The 27,057-nt window shown below is 38.9% G+C and overlaps 1 protein-coding gene and 1 pseudogene across 2 annotated transcripts; both read right to left on the minus strand.

The window, feature by feature from the left end:
* Window positions 1–1,568: 1,568 nt before the first annotated feature.
* LOC308634833 (RING finger protein 11-like) lies at window positions 1,569–2,022 on the minus strand (annotated as a pseudogene). The gene has a single exon. The product of its transcript is annotated as an RING finger protein 11-like (transcript).
* A 5,903-nt stretch (window positions 2,023–7,925) lies between these two features.
* Window positions 7,926–13,479, minus strand: DEFB134 (defensin beta 134; the record flags this gene model as incomplete). Its single annotated transcript, XM_081269677.1, has 2 exons — window positions 7,926–8,068; window positions 13,464–13,479. The coding sequence occupies 2 exons, from the start codon at window positions 13,477–13,479 to the stop codon at window positions 7,926–7,928; spliced, it is 159 nt and encodes a 52-aa protein (XP_081125803.1).
* Between the last annotated feature and the right edge of the window lie 13,578 nt (window positions 13,480–27,057).

Here is a 27,057-nt window from a genome sequence, read left to right on the forward strand (position 1 = left end):
TAAATAAAATACAAAATAGGGCTGAGGATGTGGCTCAGTGGGTGAGTGCCCCTGAGTTCAATCCCTAGTATTTCTGTTTTATTTATTTATTTTTTTTCCGTATCTCTGCCTCTTTCTTGAAGTAATCTCTTGCAACTTGTATTTGCTGTCTTATCTCTTTGTTGGTATGATCAATGGTCGCCTGTATTTGTTCTCTTATTTCTTTGTTGGTGCGATCGATTTTTGCCTGTATCTGCTCCTTTAGGTCGTTCTGTAATTCCCAGGTCATTTTAGCTGTGGATGTTCTGAACTCCTCTGACATTTCACCTACTGCGCTCTCTATGGATCCTATTGTTGTAGTATCTTGGTTTGTTTGGGGCACTTTCCTCCCTTGTTTTTTCATGATGTCTCTGTGTCTTCCTCTCTTGCAGTGCAGATCCGGGGTATGACAGCTTCTGCCCTATTGTCTTACAGTGTCCCTATAGGTTACCAATACCTCACCTTTAAGGGAGAGATCAATATCACAGCACTCAGTGTACCCAACGTGCAGCCGTATGTCAGTTAGCTTCTGTTTCTACATCTACAGTTTTGTCACTATCTTCAGAAGTGATGAGTTCGGTCATCTTCCACCATATAGTCAGTAGGTCTGCATAATGGTCTAGAGTTTCTGATGGGGGAAGGGGGACCTGGGGGCTTGGCTGGGATGTTATGAGGTAGGATGTGAGGATATGGAGGTGTGGGATTATATGACTAGTGAGAGGGTGATCATAAGAAGCTGGCTGTTAGTAGGAGAAACAAGAGAGAGGCCACCCCATGCGAGACTCCCTGTCACCTCAGCAACAGGTAACTGTTAGCACCCCTAGTAGAGACACCTCTGGGGCAGCCAGGCCACAGGGGCCTTGGTGACGTCTTACCAGGTCCTTATTGTTGTCCCTTGATAGAAGCAGTGATATCCCAGTTTCATGGTGTTGGGCAGCCTTAAGCCTGTATGTACCCTGATGTTGGGCTGTGGAGCCAGGCTTTGGTGAGTAAGGAACCCAGCAGGTTCAATATTTAAAAAGAACTAAGGCACTGAATTCCATTTCCAGTGGAAAAAAAGAACTGTGCAAACAAGCTTAAAATGCCTTTTTTTTTTTGTGCCAGTGTTATAAAATGTAGCTTTTAATATAACCTTGACCCAAATGCCAGTAATTTCAGAAAAGAATTTGGTGGAGAGAAGAAAGTTATTTCATTTAGGAAAAATAATCACTATCTTTTTCCTAATCTTCAACATACCCAATGTCAACATAGATAGCTGCTTTAACACTTTACAGAATTCCTATGTCCTGGAGCAGTAGCAACATCAAATACAATCATATTTTTAAACACTGGGTCAAGGCTTTCCATAAAAATATCATCCTACTTCCTCCCCTAAGTTTCTAAAATATTACATACTTTTCTCAACATCTACAGCCATCCAGGAATTTTTAGGAAAATTGTGTGCATGATCTTAATTCCTAATCCATGGATCTTTGGACTTAGAGATGAACAATCAAAATGACCAAAAATGATGGTTCACTTAAAGTCAGAGGGAAGACTCAATTTATTGCTCAATTAGTCTCAGAGGATGAAAGCAGTGTTGCATCAACTGGCTCATGCAGGAGGGTCATGTGGAAGGCCTCATCAGCCAGTCACCTGTGCAGTCCAGGTGATAGCTGTGCGCACATGGTAGAAATCGAATTGGGTCCCCATGAACAAAGTCCATCACATAGATCACACACTCCTGGATCTTTTTTTGCTGATCCATCTTTTGAGGGTCATCGCCTCCTTTAGGCAGATGCTGTATAAGGCCTATTCTTTGAACTATCCTAATTTGTTCATCTTCAGTCAATTGAGTTGCTAGTCTGGCTGGGTGTTGGATAATAAACTGCCACTGGAACTTGTTCCTGATGTGATAACTCCTGATCGGGCTCAGTCCCCTCGCCAAAGCTAGCTGCGTCCGGTTGAGGCTCCTGAAGCAGGGAAATGTCATCCAAGGGGGGCGGATTTTAGGCAGTTCCCCATCTTCTGGGGCTGGAGCGTGTTATCTTTGTACTGTTCTGACAGTCTTATCACCCAAGGGGTCCCTTTTGAAAAGAGTTTACAGCTGCTTCCTGGTAATTTTTCAAAAACCACCCTTAGTTCTATTTTTCTATTCTCCACTTGATTTATTTCTGCTCAGATATTTATTATTTTCTTCCTTATGCTAACCTTGGGCTTATTTTTTGCTAATTCCTTGAGGTGTAAAGTATTGTTTATTCGAGGTCTTTTTTTTGGCTTTAAAGTAAGCACTCACTGTTATCAATTTCCCTTTTAAAATTGTTTTTGCCACATTCCATGAATTTTGATAAGTTGTGTTTCTGTTGTCTGTAGGCATTTTAAAATCCCTTTTGGATTCCTTTTGAGGTAGTGGTTATTCAAGAGTGTGTCACGTAGTTTCCACATTTGTGAATTTTGTAATTATCTTGCAATTATTTATTTTTAGTTTTATTCTGTGTGCTCTGAAAAGACTTTTGGTGTGATTTTGATCTTAACTTTTTTAAGGCTTGTCTTGTGACCTCATTGGTGGCCCATCCTGGGAAATGTCACTGGTGCACTTGGGAAGAACACATCTTCTGCTGTTGGGCAAGATGTTCTGTTTATGTCTGTTAGGCCCACTGGGCTTATTGTGTTGCTCACATTCTTTATTGATTTCCTGTCTGCATGTTATATCCATTATTAAAAATGGGGCATTGAAGTCTTTTACAAGAATCGTATTGCTACCAATTTCTCCTTTCAGATCTGTTGATATTTGCTCTATATACTTGGGTTCTTGAAGGTTAGGAGCATATTTACAATTGTTTTATCTTCCTGTTGAACGATCACTATTTTTTTCTAGAGACAGTTTTTGACTTTTTAATTTTTTTTTTTTGTAGATGGACACAACACATTTTATTTACTTATTTATTTTTATGTGGTGTTGAGAATTGAACCCAGTACCTCACACATTCTAGGCAAGTTTTCTACCACTGAACTACAACCCCAGCCCGGTTTTTAATATATCTTTTTTAGTTGTTGATAGACCTTTATTTTATTTATTTATATACGGTGCTGAGAATTGAACCCAGTGCCTCACACAGGCCAGGCAAGTGAGATACCACTGAGCCCCAGCCCCAGCCCCCGCTCTAGTTTTTGAGTGTTTTCTGTGATGTAAACATAGTTATTACTCCTTTTCATTTCTTCACTTTCAGCGGACATGTATCTTTGGAACTAAAGTGAGTTTCTTATAGAAGCATAGGTTGCATTTAGTTATCATTACTATTTTTTTTATCCATTCAACTACTCTCTCTCTCTCTCTCTCTTTTTTTCTACTGGGATTTGAACCCAGAGGTACTTTACCACTGAGCTATATCCCCAGTCCTTTTTATTTTTTAGGAAAGGGCTTCATTAAATTACTGAGGTTCTTGCTAAGTTGCTGAGGCTGGCCTCAAGTTTTCAATTCTCCTGCCTTGGCCTCCTGAGTTGCTGGAATTACAGGCATGTACCACCATTTTTGGCCTCTGTATCTTCTTACTGGGGGAATTTAATACATTTACATTTAAAGTAATAGGAGAATTTAAGATTGCCATTTTGTTATCCATTTATCTTTCTTTGCCTTTTTAAAAAATTGGTTCTTTTTATCTATTTTTAATTTTCTTATTTTTAATTTTTTTGGTATTGGGGATTGAACCCAGGGGGGCTTAATCACTGAGTCATATCCCCAACCGTTTTTTATATTTTATTTAGACACAGGTTCTTGCTGAGTTGCTTAGAACCTCACTAAATTGCTAAGTTGCTGAAGTTGCCGCCTGAGCTGCTGGGATTACAGGCGTGCACCACTGTGCCCAGCTCAGAGTTATTTTTAGTACTTTGTCTTTCTGGCTTTTGTAGTAGAGTTGATAATTAACCCACCTTTGTCATGGTAGTATGATATTCTGGTTTTGTCTATTATGCTCTTATTTTGCCACCTAATGTCCTTTCATTTCAACTTAGCATTTCTTGCAAGGCAGAGCTAGTAGTGACTGATTCTCAGCTTTTGCTTGTCTGAGAAAGTCTCAGTGTCTGCCTCAGTCTGAAGGACGGGCTTCCTGGGTAAAGCAATCTTGGCGGTTTTATTTTCTTCAACACTTTGTATGCACTTCTTTCTGCTGCAAGGCTTCTGCTGAAAACCCCACTGATAGTCTTATGGAGAGAGACAAGAATGTGCTTTTCTCTGGTTGCTTTCAGAACGGTCTATGACTTTGACTTTGGACAGTTTGGTGATGCCGTGTCTCATTGTCGGTATCTATTTAGCCAGAGTGACCTCTTTTGGTCATGTTAGGCTAAAAGGCGCTGGTTGCTCCAGGGGAAGTTGTGAGAGCCTTTGATTTGGTAACGTGTCCAAAGTCGCCCGTTGGTGCTTCTTGGTACTCGTTGCTTGGTCAGCAGAGCTGGATGATGCCAAGGATAAGGCAGGAGGAAGCTTTGCTGAAGAACTGAGGAGACTCCGGGAATAATGAACGTCCAGCCTGTATGAAAAGGAGCATCACTCAATGGCTGAGGCTGCGGTTGTGGGTAGGCTGGTTGTGTCCTTCAGCTCCCTTAGTGATTCCTCTGGGATTCGGTCCTGGGGGACTGGTGTTTGAGAATGTGGCAATGAAATTAGAGGTATGGTGAGGTCAACACAGGAGGTGATTACTGTCGAAAAGAGCTTATTACTCATGGTTTCCAAGAAACGGCGACATTCTATGCTAGGGGGTCACATGGAGTCAGTCAGGAAGCAGAGGGAGAAAGTGAAAAACATGGGTATGATTCTTTATTGGGTTTCTCACTGGAAGGAGCATGAGGCAGGATAAGCAGGTTTGGGTTGGAGTGTGAATAATTCCAGTGGGTTCCTGGACACAGGGGTGATCCCTCATTGCCTGGTTCTGGGGTGACTGAAATGTGATAGGGGCCCAGGGTATGGTGCTTGATGAGGCGTAGGAGGACATGCTCTGGATTGGTTGTTTGTATTTGAAAGCACCCTGGAGGACAAGTTCTCTACTTACCTACTGCCTCTAGGAATTGCTACACCTGGGGACGTGCTTCTCCAGGTCAACAAGGCCTGTCAGATGAAGTCATCAGAATACAGAAAACAGAAGACATTACTGTCTTTATCTGTTGGGGCGGCCAGAAAAATATACCTTGGATGGGTATTCCCATCTACTTCTTACAGTTCTAGGGACTGAGAAACCCACCCAGACCTAGGCCCCGGAAGACTTGGTGTCCTGTGAAGGCCCACTTTCAGGTTCATAGACAGTGACACTTGGCTGTGTTGAATGTCTGAGGGAATGAAGTGTCTCCCTGAGGCCTACTTTTGTGAGGACACCCATCCATAGGAGCCAAAAAACAGAATGTTGGCATCAGGGGTTGGGAGCTGGGTTAAAGGGGAGATATTGATCAAAGGGTATAAATAAACTTCCAGTTGTAAGATGACTAAGTTCTGGGATCTAACGTACAGCATGGTGACTATAGTTAGTTATACCATATAGTTTATTTAAAATTTGATAAAATGACCAATTTTAAGTGTCCCCACCCCTTCTCCAATGATAATCATGAGTAGTGAGAGGTTCACGGATTTATTTGTGGTCATTATTAACTCATGTATATGTGTACAGAATCATAATTTTGTATCCTTGAATATGCATTTTTATTTGTCAACTATACCTTAATAAAACTAGAAAAAATAGACATAAAAATCAGTAGTTTACCAATTTTTATGTTTTTACTAAGTGAATTTCCCTAAAGATAGAGCGTTTTCCTGCATTTAAGGCTTTTCAGAATCTTGATATCTAAGACAAATTCTGGGTATCTTTTTTTTGTCCTTAGATGAGTCAGATGTCGGGTACTGATACCCAGAAAGAATTTTGAAGAAAGTTTGCTGTACATTGTGACAAAACTCTTCCATTTTGTTGTCTGACTGAGAAATTTGGTAAATACTTACATTATTTTTAAGCCTTTGGATCTTGGGATTTATTTCCTTCCGAATGTGTCAGTGTGCCGAGACCAACCAAAGACAGATAGCCAGTTTCTACTTGGGTTCCATATTTAAAGAGGTCTAGTGGATTCACGGGATATGTATGTAACATACAAACCTTCTTCCAAAAGAGAAAAGGAGTTTTTGGCTACTATTGTTATATCAGAATTCACTTCCAAACCAGATGTATGAATGCAAAGGTTCGGGTTTGTGAAAACGTGAACAGAGGCATTGCAGGGTCGGCCTGTCTTATTTTTGTTTCTTGTAGAAGCATGACCCTCAGAGTATGACCATTTTCCTGGGCCCTGTATGGAGGTCTTGTCTGCTTACTCAGTAACTATGGTGAGCTCTGATCCCATTCAATTAACCCATCTCCTACAGACTCCACGGGGGAGAGAGGCCTCTGAGGGGAGGACACACTGTACTGGACTTTTGGTATCTTCCTCCCCAGTGACACTGGCAAAAGAGTTGCTAGAAGGTTGGGTACTGGGGAAGGCAGAGCTCCTTATTCTTTCTTACCCACGGTTCTCCCTTTTGCTCTTCCTAGATGCAACCCCTCACTAGTGGTTGGAAGGCGGCACTGTCGTTCTCAGCCTGGCAACTGAGCAATCGTTACCTCAGCCTTGCACCAGATTTGCAATTGACTGTTTGCATCTGGAGCTCCATCTTCTCAGTATCACCAGAGAGCCCAAGTTGCATCTAGCACTGAGGCTAAAGAAATTGCTCCATAACCGAACTCTACCCTCCTCTGCCACCCCACTTGTCATCCTGATGAGCACATGTAGAACACACCGTGCATCTGTCTGTGGCTTGATGGCATTGAATAGCCAGGCAGGAATTCAGTAGCCCTGAGCAAGCCCTAGGGCCATGGCAGAAGTTTCTAGTTTTTCTTGTTTTAAAACCTGCATAAGAAATTAAAAACAGTGAGTCCAAATAGATTTAGACATTTATTAGTTACACACATAGCAAAGCCAGAGCAGCATGGTGTCAGCTCTTGCGCCTACAGAATAACACAGCCAGGGAGACAGATGATGGGCAGAAGAGAGAGTGGGTCACTTAGCTGCCAAAGCACCAACCCTAAACTATAGCCAAGTCGTCTTACAGCTCATAGCTGAATGCTGAAGAGCTGAGGTGGAAAGTCCCCTGCTTAACTGAAACTAGGAGATGGATGAGAAAGAACCTCGGGACAGCCTATCCCTAAGATGTCCTCTCTCTCTGTTTCAGGAAGAACTTCAGGGTCAGATGCATTCATGACTCTGGGCACCCTGCAGCTGAGCCTTGCCTGTGGTCTAAGTGAGACAGCACAGGTTGTCAGAGGGCCAGGGAAGTTCCACTGCTCTAAGATGTGGGGTGGGAACTAGGTGTAAAGAGGTGTTTCTATTGAAGCCTCTTGAAAGAATTGAGACATTCTCTCTATGATTGCAGAGAGAAATAAGTACTATGAGAATACTGGATATCAATTAGAACAGAGAAAATATATTCAAATTATTTTCATGAGAAACTTAACTCTTTCTAAGGAGCCTTCAGCTTATGTCTTTAATCCAAGATCCTAAGATTCTTTCTTTCCTTTCCAGGGGATTGAACTCAGGGGCACTCAACCACTGAGCCAAATCCCCAGCCCTATTTTGTATTTTATTTAGAGACAGGCTCTCACTGAGTTCTTTAGAGTCTCTCTGTTGCTGAGGCTGGCTTTGAACTCATGATCCTCCTGCCTCAGCCTCCCAAGCCGCTGGGATTACAGGTGTGCACCACAGTGCCTGGCCAAGATCTTAAGATTCTGATGGCTTAGAAAAAAGACTCAAGACTAACAGCCAGGAGCATGTCACAGGGTCAGAGTTTAACTTCAATTCCTGGCTTTGTAAAAGATGAGAGGATCAGGGTCTTCAAGTTAATTGTCACTCGTGGTTTTTTCAAGTCAGGGCCCAGGGTCTCCTGTGACACAGCACTCCAGTTTGTACATACAGTAGGCAACTAACATCTCACTTCCGTAGCACTCATACCTGCAGGTACCATTTTTATAGCATTCCTTGTGTACTTCTGAAGATAATGGATTGAAACCTGGAAGGAAAATGAATGGAAAGATGATTCAGTGAAGAACTATTAAAGGTCTAGTCCTTTCATTTTTGTCCAACTGAATTCCAAGGAGTCTTGGTCATAATAATTGATTTCATATTTGAAAAAAAAATGAACTAGTGCTGTGAACTGAATTGGGTTGCTTCAATTATTGTATGTTGAAATCTTAACCCTCAAGGTGGATTTGGAGATAGTGTTTTTTGTAAGTAGTTTAATCTAAATGAGATCAGAAGGGTAGACCTACTCCAATGGGACTGGTGGTCTTGTCCAAAGACCTTATTGGTAGAGGACACAGCAAGAAGATAGTGTTTCCAACCAGGAAGGCACCCTCATTCTCCAAAACTAAATCAGCCAGCATCTCGATTGCAGATTTCCCAGTTTTCAGAACTGTGAGAAGGTAAATTTTGCTTAAGCCATGGAGTCTGCAGTATTTTATTATCAGACCAAGCGGTTTAAGAAAACTATAACTTGGGAGTTTGCCTGAGTCATTGAGGTGATGTAATCCAAGTCATCCAGTTAGCAGCACACACCGGTCTCCACTCATCATTTATTTAATTATTCACTCATTATTATTTATCCTTTCTCAAACCAGATTTTATAAATCTTGTGAATCAGGGGCTGTTGAGGTACGGATTTGAGTATGATATAGATCTTCATCTCAATGAATTTTTCAGTCTGGACAAAAGGAGAAGAAGCACAAAATATCTCTGAGGGGAGAAAACATGAGAAGTACCTTGAGGTATTTGCAACACAGAATGATCTTGTGAGTCCAAAGCGGATAAAGTCAACTCTGAAGATCTAGGAAGTCTTATTGAAGCTCGGCGCACTTGGGCTAGGTTTACAATTTTGTAGATATGTTACTCCTTAAAATGATCAAATATTTCATATTTTCAAATGAAAGAAGGAGATAAGAAGAAAATGATGTCATTCTTGGCCCATTTGTAGAACTTTTGAGCCAACATATATCTAAGTCATCATGTCCTAGAGGATAATTATCCCACAGGATAAAAGAAGGGACCAGGGTTACCTAGTTGGCAAGCTAGAAGCCCTAGGGGGATCATCTGTAACACTTTTGGGAAGGTAAGGAGTAATGGTGTGTATAGTGGGGCAAGAAATTCCCATGGCGATGGCCAGCTATTGAGAATGTTTAAGGCCCCAAAGGGAACCTTGAAGACCACACGGAGCTGCTGACATGGAGGCTGTGAAACACTGTCGTAAACCTAAGTGGAACAGTTTCCAGTAGCAGCAGCAGAAGCCTGGATCCCACTGATGCTTAAATTCAGCCTGTTGAGTCACGTGATCTGAAAATCTGGTTCATCTGCCGACAGAATACTTCAGGATGCTAGAAAACTAGATGGGTATAAGGATCTGGGCTGATTCAGTAATATCCAGTGAAGGGAAGAATATGGACAAGGCTGACCATGCTGTCCCTCACGTCTCCTTAGCTACTACCTCATCTGACCAGACATTTCGACCACCACAGAAAACAAAGTGATTCTTTTGAAATAAGCAGTTTCAAATCTGCTCCCTCATGTACGTAAGGGATTCACAAATAGTGAATTAACGATAAGCAATTTAGGTACCTTAGAAAGCTTAACAAATTATCTTACTGCTACTTGCTTGTTTTAAATGGCAGACTTAAATATGTTCTTAAATTAGAGACAGGACGATGGTAATAAAGCAGGATGGGGCACTAATCATGAAAATATAATGAGAGCTCTCACGAGTCAGGTACTTTACAGGCACATTCTCCTATTTAATCCTAGCAAGGCCCCACAGTTAGTACCATGATTTCCATTTTGTAAGTGAAGGGACAGGTAGAGAGAAGCGCCCCTTTGTCCAGCGAACACATTGGAGAGCTAAAATTCAAGCACGCAGCTTGCTGACATCAAAGCTGCCTGGTGCTTTCCCTACTTTGACAATTCAAGGGTCCTTGGTGCCAGTACATTCATCAGGTTGCTTAGTGGAATTAGATGAAGCCACCCCTAGCCCCAAGGAGATTCCATCTTACTTGCCAGGGCTTGCTGTATCCCAAGAGCAGAGAAAGGCAAACACAAGGAGGAGAGACTTCATGGCAGGGGCCTTCTGCGGTGGAGGATGGTGGCAGCCCCCAACACTGTCAGCGAAAAGAGAGGAGGGGAGGTTGAGTGCACCCTCTTGTGCGGATCTTCAGGTCTGGGGTGTGCTCTGCTCCGGGTGCACCTGGTGTGATGGACACTCCCAGGTGGCTGAGTTGGCACAGCTCTTCTGGGGACAAAACTGACAGCCCTTTCCTGTTCGACAGCTTTTCCCCTTCTTGAAGATACTGTGCTCCCACTCCCAGGTTCCACAAAAGTGTTCATGGAGGACGGAGAACAACTTACCCTTTCATTTTCACAGGAACAAAATTGATTTTTGTTCCGCTTTTATTTTATAGCAAAAATAAAAACACAAAGTATAAAAATTTGTAAGATATAAAAAAATGACAAGAAAGGAAAACTTATACCCGAGCCTTACTGTTAGTAACCTGTGTGTCTCTTAAAAAAGGTTTGTCTTTGCCTAGTTTGTTGTTTAATAGTTTTTCTTGTGTAGGAGCTTTTTCTTATCTTTCATTAATTAGTGTTTTTTTTTGGTACAAATTTATGGGGTACAGTGAGATAATTCTATCTGTGTGTACAGTGTAATGATCAAATCAGGGTATGTTTAAGCATATAAAGTTAATATTCTTATTATTAGGGATCCTATTTTTTGTAACTTGACTCATATACATCATTATAATTTCTTCATAAGTAATATCTAAAAATGTTGAACAATAATCCATCAAGGGTATTTTTAGCAATTGCCACTATTTAAAACTCATTATTGAATTATAAATGGCATATAATAAACTGAAAACATAAAACTTAGTAAGTCTTGACATACACATATACTTTTGTGAAACCATCATCACAGGATAGTGAACATATTTATTCCACCTAAGAATTCTTTATGCCTTTTATAATATTTTCTCCTTCACTTCCCAGTCTCTAGGTCAACACTGTCCTGTTGTTGCTATAGATTAGTTTGCATTTTCTTGGAATTTTATGTGAATGGACTCATGTAGTGTATTTTTTTCTGTTGAATTTCTTTTGCTCAGCCTAGTTGTTTGAGATTCATCCACGCTATGACATCTCTCAATTGTTTTTCATTTCTTTTTTATTGCTGAGTGATAAGGTTTGAATATACTTCTGTGTATTTGTTATTCAACTATTGATAGACATTTGATAGTTTCTAGTTTTGCTATTAAAAATAAAACTGCTAAGGATATTCACGTCTAAGTCTTGGTAGGATAAATGATTTCACATCTCTTGGGTAAAATATTCAGGAGTATAAGGGCTGGTTCATGGTTTCATTTTTTATTTTCATGGATTTGTTTTATTTTTTAAAGTTATTCAATTGACATGAAGATTATGTCCATCCAAGGAATATAATGGTGATCTGATCTATGTATGCATTGTGTAATGATGGTCACAATTAAATTAACCTATACCGCTGCTCCCATTGTATGTCCCCAGGACTTGTGTTTCTTGTTTCAGAGTCAAAAGAGGAGTTGGCAAAGATCTTCTCCCATTGTGTAGGTCCTTTCTTCAGCTGCTAATTGTTTCCTTTGTGTAGAAGCCTTTAAATTTGATGCCACCCCATTTATTAACTCTTAGCATTATTTCCTGAGCTTTAGTAGTCCTATTGAAATTTTTGCCCATGTCTATATGTTAAAGCATTGACCCTGCGTTTGCTTCTAGGAGTTGCATAGTTTTTGGTCTAATTTCCAGATCTTTGATCCACATTGAGTTGACTTTTGTGCAGGGTGAGATCTCGGGATCTAGCTTCATTCTTCTACATATTGGATAACCAGTTTTCTCAGCACCATAGAAAACCTACCTTTTCTCCAACATATGCTTTTGGCCTGCTTTTGTCAAGGATCACATGACTGTATTGTGTGGTTTGTCTCTGTGTCTTCTATTCTGTTCCACTGGCCTTTTTTTCTGTTTTTGTGCCAGTACCCTACTCTGTGCACAGTACTATTGCTCTGGAGTATAATTTGAAGTCAGGTTTTGTGATGCCTCCAGCATTTATTTTTATTGCTTAAGCTCTTTTGGGTCTTTTATTCTTCCAAATGAATTTAGGACTGTATTTTCCTAGTTCTGAGAAGAATGTCATTGGTATTTTGATGGGGATTACATTGAATCTATAGATTGTTTTGGATCTAGTACTCTCTGTCTTCTGGGTCTGACTTCCATATGTGTTACATATCAGATCAATAAAAAAGAAAGATATTTCTATTATATACCCAGATATGGGATTGCTGGATCATATAGTAGTTCTCTTTTTAATTTTTTGAGGACCCTCCATACTGTTTTCATAGCATTAACATCATTTTATAATATCAATATCAGTGTAGAATGGTTTCAATTTCTCCTTTTTCTGTCAACACTCGTTATCTTTAGATTTTTGGAATAATAGTCATCCTAACAGGAGTGAAGTAGTATCTTGTCATAGTTTTAATTTGAATTTCCCTGATGATTGCTGCTATTCAATATCTTTTCATATATGTGTTGGCCATTTGCTTGTATTGTGTGAGAAGTGTCTATTCAAGTCCTTTGCCTAATTTTAATCAGTTTATTATTGTTATTGTTTTTTTTTTCGATATTGAATTGTGTGAGTTGTTTGTATGACACCAGATGTGTCAGGATCTTGAAGAGGTATCTGCACTCACATGTTCATTATAGTATTATTCAGAAAATTTAAATTATGGGAACCACCAAAGTGTCCATCAATGTATAAATGGATGAAGAAATTGTAGTATATTTATATGTGTATATATATGTATATAAAACATATAGGTTGCTTATATGAGAAAAATTTATTTACTTTTGAAGTTTCAGGTGATCCACTTGCCTGAGCTTCATTATGGGGGCTGTGTGTGTAGGAGCAAATGGTCATATCTCAAATTTGAGGAGAGGACACACACACACACACACACACACACACACACAGAGTTTTCTGTAAGGCAAGACCCCAGTAACCGAAGTACCTCCAACTACTTAAAGGACTCCAGCACTTCCAATGTCATCACCCTTGGGACCAGGCATTTATGATATGGACCCCTGAGAGATAAAAACGAAACAATTAAACCACTTCCACACCATATAGTACCGTGGGTTTTCTCACGGGGTGACCTAGAAAGATGCATAAGTAGCAGAATTATCCAATACACCAAAGAAGGAAACTCACCCAGCTTAAAGGATTTTACTAAAGTTGAAAATAAGAGGCAACCAAGCTTAGCAGTTACACCTGGAGTAACAGTGGCTGGAAGCCAGGTAAAATGGGGATGCTTTGTAAAGTCAGCCACATCAGTGCTCACGCGGGTAGGTCGCCATCGCTCGTCTTCCCTGGAACTTAAAGGTGACCTGGAGAAAAGATGAATAACTCTGAACTCACAAGCTTAAGTTTCTGTGAACAGGTGGAATGAGGCTCAAAGTAGAAATTCATTTATACAAAATGAAATTATACTTTGCAAATGTACCTGGTGAACTGATGTTCATTTTCCTTACGTGACTCAAACTCTGTCATGACAAAACATTTCTATCAACCCTCCCCCACTCCCAACCTTCTTTCTTTTCTGGGTTTATTGCCCTCTATCTCTTGGTCAGCTTTGAAATCTCAGCATCACCTTTCAGGCTTTTTCATGCTATCGAATAAATCCTGTAATCCTAATGCTGAAATTCATCTTGCATCTCTTCATTTTCTGTAATTCTCAATACAAATGTCTCAGTCTAGTTACTGAAATAGAATAATGTTGCTTGGTCTTAATAGATTGTGTTTATATAAAGTTGTATATTTCATAAACAAGAAATAAAACTTTTTTTTTTCAAAACCATTTGGAATTTTTACACATATAAACTGCATCCTAAATAAAAAACAAAAAACCAAAAAAAAAAAAAAATTCAACCGCCCCCCAAATTGATAGGATGAACCAAATTCTCTGGTCCTATGAAATTATAGCTAAGATGTATATAAAAATATATAGATATATACTATAAAGAGCTGTTTAAAAACTTCACATATACTAACTCTTATAATCGTCACAATACCACAATGTGGGTACTATTGTTATCTCATTTTATAGAAAAGGAAACAAAAATAGAAAAAAATAACTCACTCAAGGTAAAATATTTATTACTAGGTGGGGCTGTGATATAGTATTATAGGTGAAACAATAATGTGGTTGAGGACATAAATTGAGGATATTTGTAAATATGCACATGAAAACAGAGTAGAAGAGTTTATAAAACTTGTGTCTATTTTAACCTGATCATCTTGACAAGTAATTATCATGAATTTCCTTTTATCTACCATATTAATATTCTTATATAGATAGTGGGTTTTGAAGATTTTCAGTTTCTTTTCTTGGGGTCTGAAGAAGATAGCATGAGATTTGTCACCACCTTTTTTTCCGAAAGTAATTGAGACTTCTTTATCTTGCAGCAGATTGTCGAGTTCTTACAATATCGAACTGCATATTCATTTTTTTTGCAAGCCATCCTGCAATTATAGTATCCTGTAGAACAGCCAGTCCTTGAAAAAAAGTTTCTGGCTTTGAAAAGAGAAGACAAATGATATATTGTGTTACTTACTTGTTATTTTTAATATTCAAAATGTTTTATGAGCTAAAAACAGCAACAATAAAAAACTTTCCCAGAGGGTTAAACAATAAAAAGGAATGCAAGAGAGAAAGTGGAGATATTGCATAAAGACAATTGACAATTTCTTCTCTAAAGAGAGCAGATAAATGAGGTAGTAGCTAGAAGTGTACCAGGGATTGAACTCAGGGGCACTCGGTCACTGAGCCACATCCCCAGCCCTATTTTGTATTTTATTTAGAGACAGGGTCTCACTAAGTTGCTTAGTGCCTCACCATTGCTGAGGATGGCTTTGAACTCATGATCCTCCTTTTAGCCTCAGCCTCCTGAGACGCTGGGATTACAGGGGTGTGCCAACACACCCAGTGTGATGGAGTTTTAGGACAGTTACTGCATGTTTCTGTAAGAATGAATGATCCAGTTGGAGAGTGCAAATCCATGACTCAAGAAAGGTGGTTGAATTCCAGAAGCAGAGTGGGAATGGAATCCAGTGTACAGGAGGCGTTAGTCTTAAATTATAGAATGAAGAGAAGGCAGAGTATAGCTGAAGATAAAATTAGGGGAAGAGGTTTGGTGGTGGAGAAACAGAAGTTTCCTCTGTGTTTCTATTTTCTGGGTGAAAGAAGTCATTAACTGGGAGTGACAAGGGGTCTTGGTTCCAACTCTTCTGTGCATTCAGTTATCAGAGACCTTTCTTTGCTTTCAATGTAGGTTTGTTATTATGAACTTTATATGTGAGTTTATTATGGTCAGTGTCCCCGGAACTACCTTTGCAGCATCCCCTAAGATTTACTATGTTGAAATTCTGTTTTTGTTTGCCTCCAGATATTTTTAAATTTCCTTTTCAATTTTTTCTTGTCCTGCTGGTGCTTTAGGAGCCTGCTATTTAATTTTCACACACTTGTAAAATTTCTGAGATTATTCCTATTAATAATGTATAGTTCCATACCACTGCAGTTGCAGAAGTTATATGACATGATTTTAGTCTTCTTAAATGTGTTAAGATTCATTTTGCAGTAAACTACGATCTCTTCTGGACAATGTCCTTGTGCACCTAAGAAGAATGTGTATTTGCTGCTGTTGGGAGGAATGTTCTGTATGTTTGGTCCCTTTGGTCTAAAATGTAGAACAAGTCCAATGTTTGGTGTTGATTTTTCTGTCTGGATGATCTATTTGTCCACTGCTATCTGCTACCATGATTATGTTGCAGCCTAGCTTTCTCCTCATATTGATTAACGTTTGCTTTATATAGTAGGTGATCTATCACTGCAGTCTCAATGAAAGTTCTCTTTGTGTGTTTGTGTGTGTGTGTGTGCTTGACTAGGTGATCCTGAAATTTATGTGAAATAGAAATGAATATAAATGTACATAAATATTTGAGATGTTCTTACAAAAGGAAAATGGAGACATCCTGCTCTATTAGATATAAAGACATTATGAACTGTCAATAATTATGATAGTGTAATACTGTGCAAGGAGAGACACATAGGCCCATGAAACATTGCGGAACTTGTACTCACACACAGATGCTAGATCTATGACGAATATGGCATAGAAAATCCTTGAAAAAAAGATGCTGTTTTTAAAACAAAGGGTGCTGGGCCAGTTGGCTACCCATGTGGTAAAAGCAAAAAATAAATGATGAGGGGCTGGGGCTGTAGTTCAGTGGCAGAGTGCTTTCCTAGCATGTGTGAGGCACTGGGTTCAAGTCCCAGCACCACATAAAAATAAATAAATAAATAAATAAATAAATAAATAAAGGTATTGTGCTTATTTACAACTAAATGTGTGTGTGTATATATATATATATATATATATATATATATATATATATATATATATAAAGGTATTGTTTCCATCTCCACCTAAAAAATATTAAAAAATTAAGTAAATGATGAGCCCTTGTTTGCAAAAACCAACATAGGGTGAAGATGTGAAATCCAAATAACAGTTAAATCAGTAAGGCTTTCAAAAGATCATATCATATAATATCTTTATGAACTTAATGTAGAGAAAGTTTTTCTTAAGGAGAAACAAAATTAAAAGCATTATATTAAAATGAATTTTGATAAATTTACATTGATATCAACATTAATTTCATAAAGAGACCTCATAGAAGGAATGAAAAGCCAAGTCATAGAACAAAAAGTATTTGCAAGGTATATAAAATCACTTGCATCCAGAATATATAATTTAAAAAAGCATATGAAAAAATAACAAATAAATCAGTGGATTATGGGCAAAATATTTAAACAAATACTTCAAGAATGATAATGTTAAAATTGCCAATAAACAAATGAAAATACCCTAAATTTTATCAGTAAACCAAATTCAAATTTAAACTACACTGAGTTACTCCTGTACATCTGTTATAAATAAATAGCAGCCTGATGATATAAACTACTAATGCGACATAAACCAGTAAGAGCTCTTCTATGCTGTTAAAGGGAGTATATATTTGCTCAACTAGTCAGCAAATTCTTTGGCATTATTCCCCAAAATGAAGATACATATCCCCTAAGAAAACCACTTTCATTCTTTAGTATATACCTAATAAAAATGTGTGCACCCAATTAAAAAATAAGTGACTAGATGGAGACTGAGTAGAGGAAGGAGATCAGGGAGAGGGAGGAGGGGAGGGACAGTGGGCAGTACTGGGGACCAAAACAGAGGAAATTATGTCATGTGCATTCATGAATATTTCACAATAAATCCCACAATTATGTAAACTATCATGTACTCATAAAAGCATAAATTAAAAACCTGTAAAATGTAAAAACAAAAAGTATGCATATGTATAATCAGAATAATTTAAAATATTTATAGTAGGTAATAGTATTTATAATCATCAAAACCTGGAAACAATCTAAGTCTTCTTCAACAGAAATATTCATAAATAAATTGTGGCATATTGCTATGATGAAATACTATGTAGTTTTAAAAATATTGCACTATAGTTGCACAGAGCCACATCAGTGAGTTTTGTAAAAGTAATGTGAGTAAAATAAACCAGATGCAGAAGGTGAATTCTATATGTTCTGTTTATGTAAAGTTCAAAGCAAGTGGCAAGACCACACTGTAGTGTGTAGACTGCCCAGGTGACCAACATGGCCATCCTTGTTCTCAGCCTCCTCATTTGTTTGTCTGCCCTTCTTTGTGATTAGCGTGGGGATGGGGATGGGACTTGGGGAGAACTTCTGGCAGCATACTCGTGGCTGACATTGAAAGAAGTACCACCTTTTAGTTCTTGTGTAGTTCAGCAGGTTTGGATGTGATGTCTAGAATAATAGCTATCTGTAGACCAGGAGCAGGACTAAAGACAAATTGGACACCCTTCTAACACTTGGTGTTGCTAATCTGCTGAGCTAATGAGTTTTAGAACTGTCTGATTGTGGGATTCCTTGTTATGTGAAATCATAAATTTTACTGAAGCCTTCCAAGTCTGGGTTGTCTGTGACTTGAATCTGAAAACTTACTCACTTGACACAGTAAGTATGTCCAGTAAAATATTTTTTAAAAAACAATGTTCAGGATAAGAGAAACTACTTGAAATTTGTTTCTGATAAGGATTTAGTATACAAAATACACAAAGAACTCATAATCCAGTAACAAAAGGCAAACCAATAAAAATGGGCAAGTGATTTGGATAGACATTTCTCTAAAGAGGGTGTACCAATGGACAATCAACTTATGAAAATATACTCATTCTTCACAAATTAAAACTACAATGGGATATTGTTTCTTACCAACTAGAATGACAACCATGACCAACTAGAATGACAGAGAACAGCAAATGCTGGTGAGGCTGTGGAGACACTGAAACTTTACATTGCTAAGGGAATGCAAAATAAAGCACCCAGCTGTGGAAAGCATCTTAGCGATCCCCCAGAAAGCTGAACATAGAATCACTGTCTAACACAGCAATTGTAATCTGAGATTCACGTTTACACAAAAACTTGAGCACAAATGACCCGAGTAACGTCTTTGACAAAAACCCCCAAAGTGGGACTATCCATGTGTCCATCAATGGATGAACAAAATACAGTATATTCATATAGTGAAATATTTTTCATCAGTAGAAAGCAATGAAGTACTGATACGTGCATGATCCTTGAAAAATGCTAAGTGAAAGGAGGCAGAAAGGGTGGTGGGTTGTAGGATCCTATTTTTATTAGATGGGCATATACAAAAAAAAAAAAAAAAAGTAGGTGAGTGGTTGCCAAGGCCTGAGAGACACGGAGAATGGATAGAGGTTTCTCTTTGGGGTTATGAAAACTTCCTGGAATTAGACAAAGGTGGTGGCCGCAGACCTTTACAAACACTCTGAAAGCCACTGAATGGTACACTTTATAACAGTGAATCTTGTCTCAATAAAAACATAGAAAACAATAACAATGAGAAAAATCTTAAATTGTGAGGTATCAAACTGCTCTAAGGGAATTTGTGCATCAGAAAACAAACAAATAAATAAATAAATAAATAGATGATAATACAAATCCAGGTGTATGAATTTGTTATATAACACTGGCGAATTTTAAAATTAATTGGAGATTGATTATTCAATAAACATACCTGTAGATTTGATTAGTTATTTCATTACAAATTAAGGTATACTCTTAACTTCCCCTAGACATAAAGTAATTTCCACATAAGGTAGATAAAACCATGAAAATTTTAACGGACTTGAAGCCTAGGCCCTCGCCCTGACCAGTGGCAGGAATGTTCTGAGGACCCGCCATTAAGATGGAGCACACACACCCTCACCCCGCCACCTGCTGCCTTCTAGTTACTCCTTTCTCATTTTCTCAGTTCTCCAGATTTCCTTTGTTCTGTGCACAGCCTCCTACCATCTTCAGGTCAAGCAGAGCCTTGAAGTTAAAGTTTGTGGGTTAAGTTACTAAAAAGAAGCCCCCCCCCTTCGATATTGACCTTGACACCAGCCCCCCAGTCCCCCCAGCAGCCTTCATGCTACAGTGATGTCTGACCTTGTTTATTTTCAAACTCTTGGAACACCTTCCATTCCCTTTCTCTTGTTTCAGCCACAGGAATGAAAACCCTCTGTCTTACCTGGGGGGACGACAGACAACAAGATGAGGACTCCCAGGACGGAAAGCAAGACCCTCATGGAGGAAGAGGTAAGCTAGAATCAGTGGTGTGATGAAGAGAAGTTCTCAAGAGGTGTGCTGCTGTCTGATTATTGAACCTTCAGGAACAAGAACATTGCTATGTTCCAGTGAGACTCTTGGAGATAGCATGGAAAGGGCACGGCTATCAGTCACTCAAAGAACACGGGCTGAGTGCCCACAGGGTGTGGGCCAGGGTGGTCAGAGGGCAACCCGAGGGGCTTCCGTGAAGCAGGAGAGAGAGAGTCTGTTAACAATTGACATTATCTACTGTTTCTGGAGGAACTACAGAAGATAAAGTAACATTTATGGAGAAAAATCATGCACTTTATTGCCCTAAAATACAGAAGAACTAGATGTAACAGCATGCCAACTTATTAATATTTTTTGGGGTAAACATTAGCCCACTTGAGCAATGACGTGAAGGTACACACAGGCTGGTGACTTTCTGTCCAAGCTGCTGAATGAGATCCACCAACTTGTGTTTAAGTATTAGTGAACACAGAGTCTTTACCCATCAGCTGTATGTGACACGGGAAGCCAAAGAAAGAAGAGAGAGCCTTAGGGGACCTGCCGCACACTTAGGAATGCAAACAATGTGCAAAACCAGTAGTACTGCCACAGGAGCGGATCTCTGACTAAACGGCGGCACCCTCGACTTCTTTGTCAACAGAAATGAACATAACGGAACCGGAACAGGAACCGAGAGCAGTGTGGGCGGCCAGGAAGGCTTCAGGAGGGCCTGTGAACGCATCTGCATCCCTGGTCTCCTAGGGCCCTCATGACATTCTGGCTGTCCTCATTCTGGGTTTGTACTTTCCATCACCAAGAAGGAAGCCTTTGGTCTCCTCCCAGGGTGCTCCTTGGGCTTTAGGGTTTCAGAGAATGGAACATGAAGTCGTGTTGTCTAAGCAGTCCTCTGGGGCTGTTGAGACTTTGAAAGTGACCTGGTGAGCTGAGTGGGGGCTGAGGGATGGAGGGGAGCCGTGGTACCATTGCTGGAGCTCCTGGAAGGGGCCGAGTCAGGGAATAAAAGTGCTGGGGACGATTCTCCAAGTCTGGGTTCACGTTCTTCCTCTTCTCAAAAGGCTGGAGCCACCTCCAGCTGCCTAGAAACTGAGTGGACATGGAGGTCACTGCACTGCACCAGGGTGTGTGCTAGTTATTGAACACGGTTCTATTCACCAAAATCAGACTGGTCTAGGATCGTTATTATACCTGATTATGAGTCCTAAATTTCATGATTTTTCTCATGCATCTGTGAGTTCTTGGTTTCTTGATCACAAGGAAAAGTTTGGAAGCATAGTTTACATGGCAGAGCAGTACAGTTTTGTTTTTTTTTTTTACTTTAAGTACTTTTTTAGTTATACATGGGCACAGTATCTTTATTTTGTTTATTTATTTTTATGAGGTGCTGAGGATCGAACCCAGTGCTTCACATGTGTGAGACAAGCGCTGTGTCACTGAGCCACATCCCCAGCCCAGAGCAATAAAAATTTATGAGGACAAATAATTGAAGTCCTTTAGGGAGCACAAAGGGCAGAATGTTCAGTGACTTTTTGACATTTTCTAAAAACATTTGTTTCCCTGCTTGATAGATCTGGAGTTGGGCAGCAGGCCTGGAATGTTGCCCAGGAAGCCCATGAACATTGTGTGATCCCTGGGCCCGGCAATCGGGGACATCAAAGGAAGGGTGATTGCATTCCGGGGGTGAGCCAGTGGACGCTGGTTAAGTGTGGAGAAGTACTGCACATTGTGCAGCAGCCTGAAGGAGACACGGTGCTGGTGCTTCTGCAAACGTGGTTTCTCAGAAGAACACAGAGTAGAGAATCAGGTAGTTATCAAGGTATCAAGCACACGTCATTACAGAAGGAGACGGAAGCGAACTTGCCCTGACACAGTTGGTTGGGCCGAGGAATCCTTGGGTTTTACTGAGAATAGCTTTCTAAAAGGGTCCTAGATAGTCAACAAATAACGTCAATCAAGTACTCGTTGCTTACTTTTCTCCCCTCTGCTCTGCAATATCAGAATCTTGAGGCTGTGCTGAATTAGTTATCTTTTCCTCCTTGTTGCAATTTGAAAACATGTTTTCCTCTTTACAGTCTGTGAATAAATCCCCATATTTTAAAAACAAATACGAAATTCCTTCCTTGTGTCAAGTGTGCTTTTTACTCAACACCCCAGCTTTCCTGTTTCTTCTTGGGAAAATAAAGTTCTGGATGCTCTATTTCCACCTCTTTATCCTTCATTCACTGCTTTTTTGAAAGTTATAGATATGAATATTATTCAGAAAGAGGAAGGCAGCTAAATACTCCACATATATGTAGATCTTTGAAAAGTGTACTTATTCTGTCTTAAATGTTCCCCCCCATAGTTTAAGCATCATTTAGTTTCCACTTAAGTAAAATTCTGACTTTCTCTAGGATAGAGACAGTAAGCTTCTCATTCATTTTTCACCCCACAGGTTTTTGACATTTTCCCACATTTTTCTTTTCTTTCTCCCCCATTTTTCTATTGAAAAAACTTCTGCTAAATCACTAATAAACTTATCTTGTATAAAATAAATTCATACATACATGTAAATATATGCCTATATACTGTGTGCATATTTTGTTTTTCATTATTGTTCTTATTTGTGTATTTTTATTTAAAATTTAGAAAACCAATAAGGTTATCAATATAATAATGGGTGTAACATATTACTCTGTTGGTCAGTTTTTTTTTTTTGTCATTGTGCCCCAAATACCGGACAAACACTATTTAGATAAGGACAAATTTATTTTGGGCCATGGTTTCAGAGGTCTAGTCCATGGTTGGTGGATTCCCTTGCTCTGGGCCCAACGTGAAGCAGAGCACCATGTGGAAGGGTATGGTGAAGGAGTGCTGCTCCATTCATGGCTGCCAGGAAGCAGAGAAAGGAGCCATGGGGAAGAGAAACCTTCCAGGGCAGCCCCCAGTGACAGACCTCCTTCAGCCACATCCCACATGCCCACAGTTACCACCCAGTCAGTCCGTTCAAAGTAGGATGGATATTTATTCCAGAGATTCAAGGATGGCCTAATCTACACAAATCAATATATATCTTTCATCACATAAATGAAATTAAGGACAAAAATTACTTAGTTATCTCAATAGATTCAGAGAAAGCCCTTGAAAAAATTCAGCACCTATTCATGATAAAAATAGTGAAGAAACTAAGATAGAAGGAACCTATCCCAACATCATAAAGGCTATTTACAAAAAAATCCAAAGCCAACCTCATAGTAAGTGGGGAAAAACTAAAAGAATTCCCTTTAAAATCTTGGAAAAGACAAGGATGTCTGCTCTCACAATTCCTATTTAATATAGTGCTAGGTATTCTTCTAGCCAGAGCAATTAGAGAAGGAAATTAAAGGGAAAAAATGGGAAAGGAAGAAGTCAAATTATCACTCACCAAGAACTCACCTAGAAAGTTCAAAAACTCCACCAAAAGACAGCTAGAGCTAATAAACAGATTTGGCAAAATAGCAGGTTACAAAATCATACACAAACATCAATAGCTTTCCAATATACCACAATTAATCTGCCAAGAAAGATCAGGAAAAATTCCATTCACAATAGCTTCAGAAAAATAAAATACTTAGGAATAAATCTATCCAAGGAGGTGAAAGACCTATATAATGAACTATAGAAAATTGAAGAAAGAAATTGAAGACCTCAGAAGATGGAAAAACCTCTCAAATTCATGGGTAGGCAGAATTAATATTGTTAAAATGGGCATACTAACCAAAGCAATATAGACATTCAATACAGTCCCATCAAAATACCAAGGACAATCTTCATAGAATTAGAAAAAGGTCCTAAAATTAATTTGGAAGAACAAAAGACCCAGAATAGACAAAGCAATTCTAAGCTAAACAAAACAAAACAATCAAACAAACAAAAAGCAATGCTGGATGCCTCACAATATCTGACTTCCAATTATACTATAGTAACAAAAACTGCATGGTATTGGCATGACCACAGACACATAGACCAATGGTACAGAATAGAAGACACAGAGACAAACCCACCCAGATACAGTCATCTGATACTTAACAATGGTGCCAAAAACATAATGGAAGAAAAGGAACATTTTAAACAAATGGTGCTGGGCAAATTGGTTCCCCATGTGTAGAAGAATGAAACTAGACCCTTATCTCTCACCCTGCACAAAAGTCAACTCAAAAGGGACCAAAGACTTTGGAATTGGACCAGAATCTATGCAACTCCTAGAAGAAACTGTAGGGTCAATACTCCAGTATATAGGCACAGGCAACCACTTTCTCACTAGAATGCCTAAAGCTCAGGATATAATGCCAAGAGTTAGTAAATGGGATGGCATCAAATTAAGAAGCTTCTATACAGCAAAGAATAGGAATATGAAGAGAGAACCTACAGAATATGAGAAAATCTTTGCTAGCTGCTCTTCTGACAGAGGATTAAAATTTAGAATATATACAGAACTGAAAAAACTTAACCCCCCCCCAATTAATAAATGGGAAAATAGACATTTCTCAAAAGAAGAAATACAAAGGCCAACAAATATATGAAAAAATGTTCAAAATCATTAGCAATCAGGAAGATGCAATCAACACTACACTGGGTTTTACCTCACTCCAGTCAGAATAGCAGTGTTCAAGAAAATAAATAACAATAAGTGATGGAGAGAATGTGGAGAAAAAGGAACATTATTATATTGTTGGCGGGACTGTAAACTAGTACAACCACTATATAAGTCAGTATGGAGTTTTCTTAAAACACTATAGTAATAGTGGAACCATCATATGACCCAGCTCTATCACTCCTCATATCTATCCTGAAAAATTAGAGTCATCATCCTACTACAGTGATACATGCACACCCATGTCAAGTCACAGTAATCAAGCCATGGTGCCAGCTAGGTGTCCATCAAATGATGAATGGGATAAAGAAAATGTGGTCTATATACACAATGGAGTCTTTTTCAGCCATAAAGAAGAATGTAATATGTCATTTGCAGGGAAATGGATGGAACTAGATACCATGATGTTAAATGAAATAAAACTCAGAAGGTCAAGGGACTTAGGTTTTTTATCATATGTGGAAGCTAGAGAAGAAAAAGGAAAATAAAGTTGGGGACAGATCTCATGGAAATCGAAGGGAGACTAGTAGAGGAAAGGGACTAAAGAGTGGGGTTAGGTATGGGGGGGAGTTCTGGGGAGTGATATTGGCCAAATTATATTGTTACATTGTGTGCCTGTAGAGGTACACAAATCCCATAATTATGTATAACTATAATGCAATAAAATGTGGAAAAAATAAAACAAAGGAGAAAAAGCAAAGGAAAAAATACAAAGTAGGATGGACTGATTAGGCTATAGTTTTATAATCTAGTAATTTCAACTCTGAACATTTTGCATTAACACAGGGCTTTGAGGGGAAAACCTCATATCCAAACCATAACATTCTACCACTTAAAAGAGTATTGCTATTTCAGTTTATTTATTTTCCATAAAATTTCTCTCTCATAATTCCCTTGTAACTTTAATTTTACGAATACTAGTTTATTACGAATATTTCCCATGTCTTTTTAAAATATGCTAAAACAGTAATTTTAATTTCTACATGCTGTTCTACTTTGTGAATATCCATAATATATGTAATAATTCTTATATTTTTGGTGTTGTTTTGTTATTAGGCAGTTTTCTCAGGCTTTTTATATCAGAGTGGATGATGTTCTACAAGCCTCCAGGAAACATACTGCACAAGGTAGCTCTTCCTCTCTGTGCAACTGAACCAGCAGCTCTAATCTGGACATTTTACTGAGCCTGGGGACAAAAAATCCAACTGTTTACCTGACATTTATGCACGGGTGTGCACTAAGCAACTCAAATAGAGCATTTGTTTACCACCACCTTCCCTAGTAAAACTCACTCTCCTTTCCTCTCCCTCTCAGTGAAGAATACTTCCATGCACCTGCCAGCTTTGGTGGGACAAAACAAAATAAAAACTCAGGTGACATATTTGAATCTTCTTCTCATTTCATAATTTCTTTGGTCAGTTTAACTCTGTCTTTAAAATGCATCTGGAGACAAACCTTTTCATCTAACAGTGTTTGGTCTCTATAGTTGGGAGATCTTTCCTCACCGCCTCTGACACTGCAGCCTTCTCCAAGTCACCTATCTTCCTGGAAACAGTCCCCCCGCTGGTCTCTGTTTTGATTATGGGTTTTCATATTCTATGCCCAGCCACCCAAGTAATGTCTTAAACACGCAAATTAATTCCCACTACTTCCTATGGAAACCTAAGGTTTGCTCGTTTTACCATGCATAGGGTACAGTCAGTCTTTTTACATGGCCTCCCTGTGATGTCTTCCCTCGTCTGGTTGAGGAGTATCTCTGCAACCTCTTTTGCTGCTGTTTCTTCTCTTTCATTCTGTTCTACTCCTTCTGGTCTCCTTGTTCTTCCTAGGCACACCAAGGTCATTTCTACCCCTACTTTGCCTTTGCTCCTGCTGTTGCCACTGCAAACTCTTCTTCCCCAAGATGTTTCCACAGAACCTCATCTCCCTATTTCATTCACGCTTTGTGTCTGCTTCACTATCTTGGTGAAGCCTTACCTGATCATGGATAGATTCTGAAATAGGATGGATAGCACAAGGACTAGCTTTCTGAGACAAGATGATACCATGAGCTGTATCCCCCAACACGTACATACAGAAGTTAAAACACAACCCATTCCTACCTAACACTTGGGATAAGGAAACATGAAGGTTAAAATGAACTATTCACACCTGAAAACATTGTAACAACATAAATCAAATCCTGAAGGATAGAACCAAGGGGACATTATGTTTTTAAATGCATTTACTAGAAGTCATGAAAGTATGAAAATAAATTAGTATAGTGTTCAGCTAAAGAATCAAAAGAACAGAAAATAAAAAGATACAAAATAGGAAAACAGTAAACAAAGACAGTATCATACATAAATAAAAGAGAACACAAAACAAAGCAAGAAACATTTAATTTCCCTCTGTATTTGTTGTTGAGATTTGTTTTATGGTTCATTTTTATTTTATGGTTTATCTTAAAGAATATGAATTCTGCATCAGTTGGGTGAAATGTTCTGTAGGCTGTTAGGTACTTTTGGCATATAGCATGGTTTAACTCTCAATGTTTCTTTGCTGAGTTTC

The sequence above is a fragment of the Spermophilus citellus genome (assembly GCF_964194105.1).
Source record: "Spermophilus citellus genome assembly, chromosome: 16".
Taxonomy (NCBI): Eukaryota; Metazoa; Chordata; class Mammalia; order Rodentia; family Sciuridae; genus Spermophilus; species Spermophilus citellus.